Source organism: Crinia signifera, chromosome 4, assembly GCF_055691185.1.
Source record: "Crinia signifera chromosome 4, ASM5569118v1, whole genome shotgun sequence".
NCBI lineage: Eukaryota > Metazoa > Chordata > Amphibia > Anura > Myobatrachidae > Crinia > Crinia signifera.
In genome coordinates, this window is record NC_139220.1 from 35674530 (window position 1) to 35687514 (window position 12985).

The window sequence follows — 12985 nt, forward strand, 5'->3', positions numbered from 1 at the left end:
ATTTATTGGTGAGGGAGAGGGCAGTTCTGTACTGTAGAAAGTGGATGATATGCAGGAGGGTGGGGACAGCCAGAAATAAAGGAGGCTGGTGGAAGACAGAGACAGTTTTGGGAGGAGGTTCTGTATGGAGGAGGAGTGATTAGTGCACAAGTACCAAATAGATCACCTGACGGGTATGAAGCTGCCCATACATGGTCCGTTTAACGGATCCGTTTGGGACTTAAACAGCACACATCGGATTGCATCCCTTGTGCATGCATTGTGAATGCACTGCGATCCGATACGATGTGTACCTAGTACAAAAAGTATGTGCAGCACATACTTTTTGTACCGTACTATGTGATGCGCGGGAGCGCGCATCACATAGTACAGAACGGATGCCGGTGAACGGCTCCGTGTATGGGCAGCTTTACTACTACATAGGATAAATTTACTAAGTTGGGATTTCTATTGAAACCAATCTGGTTCTACTTCTTATTGATCTATCGGGGGAAATTTGCCGTATTTTCGGGATAGTAAATGTAAAAAATAAGTGTATTTCTGGATACAAATACACCTATTTTTTTTACAAATTTCCTTTAGTAAATTTCCCCCTCATCTACAAATCTGTCATTCCATCTGAACAGTAGATTGAATGAAGGTTCCTTTTGGATGATGGATGTGAAGGTTTGTATTTAATTAAATGTTATATAGAAATTGTGACTCATGTGTATTAACTGCACAGTCTATCCCACTTATGCAATTAAGTGTTATGGAACTTTTGCATTTATAATTAACGCTGTCTAGATGCATCTCATCTGATAAGTATTATATGTGCATTTCAGTGCTGATGTAGTAATACTACTGGGCAGGGCTGTAACTAGAAGTGTGTGTGTGTGAACTGTGCCACCGCCCTAAATGCACTGGCACCCATCAGCCAGGAGAGCCGCTCCCGGAGAGTCCTCAACTTCCTAGTCCCCACCCCCTCTTTGTGATGTCATGTGCAGGGGGTGATGCATACTTTTACTATTGTATATATATTGCGGATTTGCGCTCTGACAAATTGTCTTGTTCTCTAGTGATGCATACTTGCCTACTTTTGAAAACTAGTTTCAGGGAGATTATAGTTGGTAGTAGATTTCTGCACAGTGCCCCATTGAGGGGGCGTGTCATACTCCTGCCAAGGGGCGTGTCTAGTTCCATATATGGAGAGATTATGAAAAGAGATTGTGAATGTGGCACCTAGAAGCGTGGGTGTGTACTACTACATTTGAGAGGAATCTTCTAAAATCACTTATATCCAAATGTAGATGAGCCCAGAGCAGTTAGTAAGAGCTACTATACTTGGTAAAGTGCTGGGAAATGGTGCTGATGATTCAATGTAAATGTTTCTGTCTCTCATTCCTTTTTCCCCCCAATAATGTAACAGTGTAATGTGGGCTAGGTGACATGAGGGAGATTGCTAGACTAATGAGGGAGAGAGGGAGATTGCTGCTATGTCAGGGAGCCTCCTGCAGAATGCAGGAGGGGAGGTAACTATGATGCAACAGTGTAATGTGGAGTAGGTGACATGAGGGAGATTGCTAGACTAATGAGGGAGAGAGGGAGATTGCTGCTATGTCAGGGAGCCTCCTGCAGGATGCAGGAGGGTAGGCAACTATGGGGTGATGTGGTGGCTATGATACAGTTTGTGGGGTTAGAGTTGGTTATATCCTGAGACACAGGCAATTTGACGCAGAACAACATCATATGTAATCATTTATTATAAAGCAAACAATTACCTCTATCTGTAATGTGAACTCCTTAAGAACACAAACGCAGAATGTTATTAAACAAAGTTTACTATGATGAATCATTGCAGTATAAACACATATAATAAATGTCACAGGAATAGGCTATTATGCAGACACGTGTCATAAAATGAAAAGGCAAAATACAGAAACAGAAAAGCTTGCAAAATTAATTTAATCTTCGATAGAAAAAAATGTACTTGTTTGGGCAGTACATATATGGGTATATAAGATGGGTGTTAATACTTGTTTTGGCAGTACATATATGGGTATATAAGATGGGTGTTAATACTTGTTTGGGCAGTACATATATGGGTATATAAGATGGGTGTTACATTTCAGATGAGATGTTGCTATGGGCAATCAATCTGATACGATCTATTATCTTCTAGAAGGTGCTATATAAATAAGAAGTAGATTCTGATTGGTTGCCCATAGCAACATCCCATTTGAAATAGAACTATCTTAGTAAATTTACCCCTTAATGTCTATAGCTTCACTATGAGGCTGAGTTCTAAGCTTGATGCGTTATGTGAGTGCTTTTGTGCTGCAAGTAAGAATTATTTATTGCATGGTGACTGACCCGACTTTGGGGGTTATTCTGGTTCTCTCGCAAAGGCACAATCACTCCCTAATATACAAAACCATGTGCACTGCAGGTGGGGCTGATGTAACATTTGCAGAGAGGGGTAGATTTGGGTGGGGTTTGTACTTCAAACTGATATCTATATTGCAGTGTAAAAAGAAAGCAGACGGTATTTACCCTGCACAGACAGGGCCGGCGCCACCACTAGGCAAATCTAGGCATTTGCCTAGGGCGCCGGCCACTGGAGGGCGGCATTTTGCCCCCCCCCCCTCCGTGCCGCGGGGGTACCTGTCCTGCGGCGCTGTGTATTTAAAGCTGGCGGCGGAGGCAGCGAGGGGTCCCTGCAGTCGATAAGAAACAGCGAGCGCTATCCGCCGGGCTATGCGGAAGCGCTTCTGTTGTGAAAACACTGTCCGCACGCTGATTGGCTGAGATTCAGCCAATCAGCGTGCGCCGTGCGGCCAGTGTTTTCACAACAGAAGTGCTTCCGCATAGCCCGGCGGATAGAGCTCGTTGACTGCAGGGATTCCTCTCTGCCACCGCCGCCAGCTTTAAATACACAGCGCCGCAGGACAGGTACCCCCCCTCCCCCGGCTCCGGGGCGCCCCCACCCCGACTCGCCTGGGGCGCTCTGGTGCCCTTCACCGGCCCTGTGCACAGAAACAATAAAACACCCAAATCTACCTCTCTCTGCACATGTCACATCAGCCCCACCTGCAGTGCATGTGGTTTGTCCATTAGAGAGTGATTGTGCCTTTGCGAGTGAACCAGAATAAGCCCCTTTATGTGATTACAGTTATTGCACTTTGACAATCAGGGGCTGGTGTGCTATGGGCCAAATTCAGTTTGGCCTGCAGATTACAGAGAATCGCTATAAGGTGCGGGCATACGCAAGGACGTCGTAAACTGTGGTCGCATTCCGGGAAATACGACCACAGTGCAAGTCTGGATACGTCAGAAATAACGCAGGCATGGCCAGGCGTTTTAAGGGTGGGTCTGTGAGGTCAACGATGACCACTTCCACCGTGTCTCAGTCGCAGATTAGTGGTGGCCTCAGATTTGCACAGATGGCAAGGTTCTCTTCGATGTCCCCCAATTTGTTAATGGATCCATTCTCAGTTCTCTCGCAATTTTACATGGAGCGTTTTCCCTTTCTGCCTGTGCAGCAGCTATCTACACGCAGACAGCGGCAACTTCTCAGATTAGCCATCCATGCTGATATAGGCCCTATGTCTAAGTAGTAGAACAGAAATACATTATGGTGCTGTCCAGTGACCCAATTATGTTGGGTAGGCATAGAGTTGTACTGCCCTAAACAGTATTTTCACATCAACTGGAAATGTCATGTTGGACAGACGGGGGGAAATGTAATAGGATGAGAGATTCAGAAAGTGAGAGATTTGGTAAGACATCTCCATTTTTTTTTTAAAGCGGCAATCATTTACACTGCAAAACCGTTTGAAATTGCCGTGTAAGTGATTGCCGCTTTAAAAAAAAAAAAAAAACTGGAGATTTTTTACCAAATCTTTCACTTTCTGAATCTCTCATCCTCTAAAATTTCACCCATGATGTCTGTTCTATGTCTGTTTTATGTCCGTCAAATGTGTTACAGAATTACTGTACATGTAGTCACATATAATGGTTAGATCATGTGCCGTGGCACACTAGTGTGCCTTGAGCGGTTCTCAAGTGTACCCCCAGATCTAGAGACGCCCAAACCAGTTTACAGCCACCACCAGTTCAGCTGTTATTTACTGGTCTCTTCTTTTCATGTAAAGGGCCGATGTATTTTATTTTTGTTACCTGTGGGGACCAGTGTGATTGTTTTTCATATGGGGGGCCAATAGGTTAGTTTTTTTCCTGTGGGGGCCAATATGTTTTGCCCTGTGGGGATCTCATGTTGTGCCTTGGCAATTTTAAAATTTTATTTAGTGTGCCGCAAGGTAAAATGGTTGAAAATCACTGCGCTACACACACACACACACACATATACAAATCCACCTACTGAACAGCCTAATGTTCAATTTCAAAGGTATTGATATGTCTTATATGGTAAGTAAATGTGATGGCGATTCACAGGTGCCAGCACTGGAGGTGAGTGGATGAGGATGGGATTGTGGTCATATCACCCAAAGCGTACAGGCTGCTCCTTATCTGCTTCTAGTCTCCCTCCTCTCTGCAACTGCTGCTCTGCTATGTAGACTAGCAGTAAACTGGCAATCCAATTCAAATTGCTCATTGCACAGCGCCATGATGTCATGTGAACAGAGGGCCATAATGTGGCACAGTGCCACCCCCATCTCCACCACTGGTTGGGAATTATGCTGTGATACATTCATGTAGCATATAAATCATTATGTAGCTTAGAGCCTGAGGTTCTGGGCTAGATACTATCCCCCATCCACTTAAAAAACAAAGAGCCCGATTCAGGTTTTAACGGTCCTGGGCGTATTCGGACCAGGGACCGAAGTTTTTGCTCTGCGCATGCGCATATTCTCATACACGCATGTGCATGGCTGCCGGAGGCCTTCAGCGACTTACACAGCCGCTGAGGCGTTCGCACAGAGGGGGCGGGTTGAAGGAGGTCAGGGGGATGGCGCATGGGGATGGCTAGCATTTCCTGGGCATACCCACAAAAATGGTGGGTGCACCCAGCAAAACTATGGGTGTAAACATGCCAACGTTGGTGGGCTGATGCATGGGGACACCCAGCGTGACTGCACGACGTCAGTGCCCTCCTCGTTCACGGAACCAGGTGCCGCAAATATAGGTCAGTCAAGACTGACTCATATTTGCGAACAGAGAAATAATCATTCAATGGTCTCTCCCGTGCGATTGGATGTTTATGCAAAACATCCTTTCGTAATACGGCGGGGACGTTTGCCCAGCGGGTGGCGTTAGAGGGCTCACTAAGCAGCAAATTTACCCTGCTTATTGAGTCAACCTGAATCAGGCCCAAAGTCACCTAAAATTGGGACAGAGTAAACTAGTCTTAAATGTGGCCACTGGGCCTTAGGTAAGACCTAGGTTGCCCAATGGATGATCCAATAGCTCTGGCAACGCGGCCCGTCCATCAAGTTCAACCTTCTATCTATATAAGGCTACTCCTTACCTCTAGGAGGTGAAGTACCCCCACTGACCACTAGAAGCCACTCGACGGACCAGTTTACTCCTTTTGTGCTAAAAGATGTCATAACAGAAAGTGAAAGCAATTTGTGCAGGGACACTGATCAGTTTTAAACTTGCTGGATATGGAGAGAGGGAGCTGTGAAGACAGAGATTGGAGGTAGGAGCAAATAGTGACTGGGGGGGGGGTGGAGCATTTGTGGCCTAAAGCTGTCACAACTCAAAGTGAAATTAAAAACGGTCACAGCTCAAAAAGAAAATGCATTGCAGAAGCCGTCATTTCGAGGGGCTTTTAACTAGTATAGAATAATGTATGTTCTCCTTCCAATCCTTACCTGAGTGGTTTATCCACAGATAAGAACCCATCCACTCTGTGTCCCACAGGAAGCGCTCTCCTGACGTCAGTAATGTGATTAGAGTCCAATGGGAAGAAAGGCTGACCCACGTGGTTCTGGAATGTCGGGTAGATCACAAGAGACAGGATCAGAAGCAGCTTCTCCATGATGCAGGTTACACCCGGCATGCAGGCCAGTGTCCTCTGAAATGACAAATGGCATCTGTTACTGCAGCTCTGAGCACCTTTTACAGTACCTGCGGAGTATTGTGCCGAGATAATATTTTGCTGGGATGGGCAGATAAAGTATCAGATTTTGTTGTGCAGAATAACATGAAAGACAGCCATATATAATGTATACATTAAATAGAAGATATTATGACTAGAAGTGTTGAGTTGCATTTATAATGCTTGCTGCCCTAGAGCACCACCGTGTTCTGCTGTATAACACCTGTCAGGCTCTAAACAGGGTGGGGGGGGGGGGGAATCTTTAGAAATCCAAAAGAAAGACATTTTTGTGTAAGACGCTAACTGGGACAACCACCACAATATAACGGTCTGTATGCGGGATATAGCTTGTATGGGGTTTATAACGGCATTGGGGACAACACAGAGTTGGATTTCCAAACATATGCAGATGCAGGGCTTCTAATACTATACACTGGGGGGGGGGGGGAGAACGGCTGCAGCGATTTTCACTGTCGCTGGGCCCTTCGCATGGAGCAGTGCGGTCTGGGGGTGTGGGGCGGCAGACTCAGGTAGCGCCCATGGGAACGCCCAGCGTTTCATGAGCGTCCCCATGAAAACGCTGGGTGTTCCCATGGGTTTGTGGGCGGGACAAGGTGTGCCGGGGGGGGGGGCGGCAGACGCCACAGGACGTCAGCCGCCCGCCCAGTCTTTGTCCCGCTGCCCGCAAATATAAGTCAGCGACTTATGTGTAAGCGACTTAATGTGTAAGGGGCACTACTGCAGTGAACATAATGTGTAAAGGGCATTACAGCGGTGGACATAATGTGTAAGGGGCACTATTACAGTAAACATAATGTGTAAGGGGCACTACAACTGTGGGCATAATGTGTAAGGGGCACTACTGCAGTGGACATAATATGTATGGGGCACTACTGCAGTGGACATAATATGTAAGGAGCACTACAACTGTGGGCATAATGTGTAAATGGCACTACTACAGTGGACATAATGTGTAAGGGGCACTAAAACTGTGGGCATAATGTGTAAGGGGCACTACTACAGTGGACATAATGTGTAAATAGCACTACAACAGGGCGTTTCCCATGAAACTACGTCCCCTTAATTTTTTTCAAACGTACTTCGGAGTATATATTCGCTTACCAAAGCCTTGGCCGGCCCTGTGCAAAGTAGCACAAAAGACGCGTTGACGCAAATGCACATCACAGCGCATGCGCGTCCTGTCAGAAGTGTATATTGTGCGAGTGACACTCAATGACACTCGCCTATGAAATTCTTGACCAATGATTGTACGCTCTTTTAAAATCTTAAAGAAATCTTTACAAATCCACATCTCAATCCCGGCGGTCAGAAAGTCGGCTGCTGGAATCCCAACTGCCATCAGATCCCCTTTTAGATGCCAACTCCAGGATACCGACAGCTGGTATCCCAGAGCAAGTATGCCAGGGCAGGGTGAGGTCAGGCCAGGGAAGGAGGGGGATTCCAGGATCTTTCTTGACCGCCGGCATCCCAACTGGCAGGATATGGTATGTATCCCCCTGCTATCACCTATACTACTCCTCCCAGTACACCCTCACTGCTGTCCCAATCTGTGGAATGAGACATGCTCAGTTATGCCCTTTTACCTCTATAGGGGAGATGTATCAAACCTCCTAAAGATGACAACTGGAGGTGTTGCCATTAGCAACCAATCTACGTATGCTTTTATAGAATGTACTTATTGATTGATAGCTAGAATCTAATTGAAATTGCACAATCTCCCAGACAGTTCTTACAAATATCTTATAATAATTGGAAAGCTCCGGTGCAATTTTCTAAGTATTTTATATGCAATTTTATTTGCTTTTGTGTGTTGCTACGGTTACAGTTGCCATGATAACACAGTGCTAATCGAAAGCCCATCTAACCAGCGACAAAAGACTCCTGATAAGACTGTATTTTATGTTGCCAGAGGCGCTCACCGCCTCTCACCGACTTCCAGCTCTGATTACATCTTTGGCTAAATGCTTTATTAAGTTGCTCAGGTGTGACACGGGACGACCTGCTGGTTCCCCTCCCGTCAGCAATTACACCTTCGGTGGTCCTGTCACAGCTTGCAGCGCAAGGACATGTATTATAGCTGCAAGTTACTAAGCACTGCATAATAGACAGGAGATATACTTATTGCAACTATCAAGTATCATTGTGGCTTAAACCAGAATATTAGGCCAGTTGTACCAAGCTTGAAAAGTGATACAATGGAGAGTGATAAACCACCAGCCAATCAGCTGCTAACTGTTATGTTACAGTCTGTGGTAGTAGCTGATTGGTTGGTGGTTTATCACTCTCCATTTTTTCACTTTTCAAGGCTTAGTACATCTCGCACATTAAGTGCCTACTCAGGGTTGCCTACTCTCCCGAATGGCCGGGAGACTCCGAAAAATTGGGTCCCCCTCCTGGCCCCCCAGAAAAGGTGGGCAAGCCTTCGGATTTCCACTGGAAGCCTCCCCAAGACCCCCGTGATAGCCCAGCGTCGGCGTATAAATACCGAAATTCTGGGATTTTCAGGGGAGGAGCAGAGCTAAAATGATGCAAATTGCATCATTTTAACCCTGCCCCATCCTCGGAGAACCATGAATCGAGTAATTTTCAGTACTGGGTGGGGCTTGATAAACCCTTCCCCCGAAGTGCTGCTGATCGTTCAATCTCCGAGCTTCTCCCGGAGAGGAGACTCCTATGCTGGATACACACCAGAACAATGCAGATCATGAGCGGGTGGTAAGACAATCGTAGGACCTGCTCATGATCTGTGGAGCTCACGTCTCGCTCACGATCTGAGTCCAATCCGATCGCAAGCTATACCCAGTTGAATTGGTTGTTTTCAGATCCTACCTGCTGCAGGTAGGGGGCCAGATTATCTAAGCTTCAAAAGTGATAAAATAGAGAGTGATAAACAGCCAGCCAATCAGCTCCTGTCTGACATTTTTCAAACACAGTCTGTGACATGGCAGGTAGGAGCTGATTGGCTGGCTGTTTATCACTCTCCATTTTATCACTGTTGAAGCTTAGAGAACCTGGCCCATTATCAGAAAAACTGCCGAACGACCCGCGGGGCCGCACATCGGATCGGAATCGTAAAAATGGCCCAAAACATGCCACATTTACATACAATCGGTCCAGATTGTATCTAAATCGGGTCGTTTAAACTCTATTTATAGATCTATCTAAAGGCTTGGGCGATATACAGTACATGCAATTTGGGTTTTTGTCATGTGATAGAGTTCTACATATCTATGATGATAGTCTCCTTTCTGGGCTTCTCCCGGAGTGGAAACTCTAAATGTACTGTAGGTAAGTATGGGTCTACTTCCTTAGTTTGTCAGTCAAGTTTTTCATTAGTTTTGTTCCACTTTATCTATCTTAACCCTTGAGTGCCAAGTGAATTTGTCAAAATAGGTATGAAAATTGCCAAGTATACATTTTTATTCACCATAATGACCTGTAATGTTACCTTAGGTAGGAAATATCAACTTTTTTTACACAACATTTTTTTCATTTGAATTTATATAACAAATGTGAACGACGCTGACATTTTTTTTTAGTGGATATTTTGAACATTCTTCACATGATGATGGCACACAAAGGGTTAACAGTAAAGCCAACAATGGTTATTTTAACTACCGTATCCTTGCTAGATAGAGGGATAGATTCTCTAAGCTTCAAAAGTGATAAAATGGAGAGTGATAAACAGCCAGCCAATCAGCTTCTGTCTGACGTTTTTCAAACACAGTCTGTGACATGGCAGGTAGGAGCTGATTGGCTGGCTGTTTATCACTCTCCTTGTTATCATTTTTTTGAAGTTTAAAGAATCTGGCCCAGAATTTGGTAATAGGGGGGTGAGATATATTGTGGCTAATATAGGGGGAAAATGTAATAGGGTGAGATTTTTTTTTTTTTTTAAACAGACAGTCATTTACACTGCAAAACCAGTTTGATTTTGCAGTGTAAATGATTGCCGCTTTAAAAATTTACTAAGTAAATTAGTAAATTTACTATTTACTAAGCATTTGAGAGGGAGAAAGTGGATGGAGCTAAACTACCAGCCAGCCAGCTCCTAACTGTTATTTTCAACCACAGTCTTTAACATAGCAGCTAGGATCTGGTTGGTCAGTACTTTATCTCTCTCCAAAGTTATTAATCTACAGCACTTTAAAAAAACAAAAACATTGTGAAATGCAGACTTGCAAGCCAGCCACAGAACTTGTGTAAATCATAGGTTTCCGCAATTAAAGGTATATTATGGGATGGATAGATTCTACTTCACATGTGATGTTGCTATGGGCAACCAATCAGATCCTGTCTACTATGTTCTAGAGGGTGCTAAATAAATAAGTAAATTCTGATTGGTTGCCCATAGCAATATCACATGTGAAGTAGAATTCACATCTTAGTAAATTTCCCCCTGAATTGTCCGCCGTGAAAGCCGCTATCTTGCAAAAAAAAAAAAAAAAGTTTTAGAACATAATCAGCCAAACCCTTAACCCCGTCATTACTTACCGATATTCCCGTAGAAGACTTCGCGGTGCCCTAGCCTCGTCCTTGTCAGACCATTTGTTCCAGGCTCCTGATAACCTGGAAATGTGACAGATCTCCTGGTGCTATCCCTGTGTGGCCTATTTACCTGCTACATCTGTCGGAGCAGGAGACACACACACAGCAATGTACTCCTGACGCGGCCGCACCCCAAGCAGACACACCTGCTGGTCTGCATGCAATCGCAGCAAATCTACATATGATAAAAACAGGAATGCCTGCCTGTTTAATAAGTATGTGTTGTGCCTTGTAAATTGAACCCAAGTATAGTGAGTTGGAACTGGTCCAGTCATTAATGCTGTCCTGGGTTAATAAAAAAAAGTAGCTTTTCAGCTCCTACCGGCTTCTAGACATCTAATAAGGGACCATATCCTAGGTACGGTATCACTCAGGCCAGTGGGAGAACTTGCTGGTAATTATGTGGTAAGTGACAGAATAGGGATAAATACAGGCATCAGCGCAGGAGCTGCAGAACAGCACTGGGTTAAAGTGTGTGTTTGATGTTTATGTACATTAAACGCTGTATTTGAGGTAAAGCTAGTACATTCGGTGCTGCAGGCTACCATGGAGGAGAATACCAGGGAGTTTGTACTAATATATGCCGTATATCACAAGTGTGGAGACTCGTTTAAATCAGCGTAGAATCTGCCTGAGGCAATGCTGTAATGCAGGGTATTCCTTCATAGTAAAGTGCTGTTTCATTTTAGTTATATTTTATCGGTAACCCCCAACTTGCAAAACATATACAGTATACAACACTATGGCCCTTATTCTGGTTCACTGGAAAAAGGCAAATTCCTTCTCAAATGGACAAAACCATGTGCTCTGCAGGGGGGCAGATGTAACAGGCGCAGAGAGATTTAGATTTGGGTGAGTTATTTTGTTTCTGTGCAGGGAACATACTGACTGCTTTATTTCTACACTGCAATATAGATCTCACTTTGAAGTAAAACCCCACCCAAATCGAATTCTCTCTGCACATGTTACATCTGCCCCACCTGCAGTGCACATGGTTTTGTCCATTTGAGAAGGAATTTGCCTTTGCGAGTGAACCAGAATAAGGGCCTATATATGTATTATTGTTATGAGTCCTATTTATTCACTAATATGTGCAAGGTATTCCCAAAATAGAAAATAGTTTTCGGGGTGCGCCCTCAAATATTTGGTATATTATGTATTTACGGTCCTATGGTTTTAACCCTCTGAGTGCCAAGTGAATTTATCGGTACTCTTTACCTAGAACGGCGCCCACGATTTTGATCTTAGGCATCGCAAGGTAAAAAATCGCGTCGGTCGCATCGCATGCGACCAAAAAATCGCATGCGATGCGACCAACGCGATTACTGCGATTTTACATAGGAAACAATGTTAAATGGCCCAATTGACCCGATTTTACATAGGGAACAATGTTAAATGGCCCACAGACCACAAATAGCCACCCTGAAGTGTGAAATGGCCCCGCCAATTGTTAACGCCACCCCACGATCAACGCGAACCCGAAGCGTGGCGAGCGCAGCGAGCCCGCGAGGGGTGGCGGTACGCGTCCTCCGACCTTTTCATACCCCCACTATCCACGTCGGCGTGGAGTTGAGAATAGAAAGTGTGGCCATCGCAGCGAGCCACCGAGCCCGAAGCGTGGCGAGCCCATCAAACCCCGCGAGGGGACGCGGATACCTTCACAGCTATTCTCAACTCCACGCCGACGTGGATAGTGGGGGTATGAAAAGGTCGGAGGACGCGTACCGCCACCCCTCGCGGGCTCGCTGCGCTCACCACGCTTCGGGTTGACGTTGATCGTGGGGTGGCGTTAACAATTGGGGGGGCCATTTCACACTTCAGGGTGGCTATTTGTGGTCTGTGGGCCATTTAACATTGTTCCCTATGTAAAATCGGGTCAATTGGGCCATTTAACATTGTTTCCTAGGTAAAATCGCGGTAATCGCGTCGGTCGCATCGCATGCGATTTTTTGGTCGCATGCGATTTGACCGACGCGATTTACATTTTAACATGCATTTCCATGTAAAATCGCGGGCATTGCATCGGTCGCATCGCATGCCATTATAATGGCATGCGATGTACATGCGATGCCCGCGATGGGCGCCGTTATAGGTAAAGAGTACCAATTTATCAAAATAGGTGTAAAAATTGGCAAGCACACATTTTCAGTCATCATAATTACCAGTAATGTTTATATTATATAGGAAATATCGTTTACCAATTATGGTAAGGTGAGATTGCTAGACTCTGCAGGGAGTCGGGGAGGAGGAGGAGTTGACAAGTTTGAGCTAATGCCATTCTAGTGTCAGTAATCAGACTGGGGCATGAAGGTCTCACCGAGGAATGCCGTGATAGGTGCCCATACTTAGGGGTGTTGCCAGCCACCACAGAAG

At 45.2% G+C, this 12985-nt stretch overlaps 1 protein-coding gene across 1 annotated transcript in view; it reads right to left on the bottom strand.

Moving 5' to 3' along the window:
- Positions 1-10834, bottom strand: part of LOC146073953 (protein NDNF-like) — a 29290-nt gene extending 18456 nt beyond the window's left edge. The window contains exons 1-2 of the mRNA XM_083181566.1: positions 10559-10834; positions 5817-6019 (exon numbers count right to left, since the gene is read on the bottom strand). Coding sequence (XP_083037692.1) covers positions 5817-6004 — 188 coding nt within the window. The 5' untranslated portion in view covers positions 6005-6019; positions 10559-10834. The remainder of the gene's footprint in view (positions 1-5816; positions 6020-10558) is intronic.
- Positions 10835-12985: the final 2151 nt, after the last annotated feature.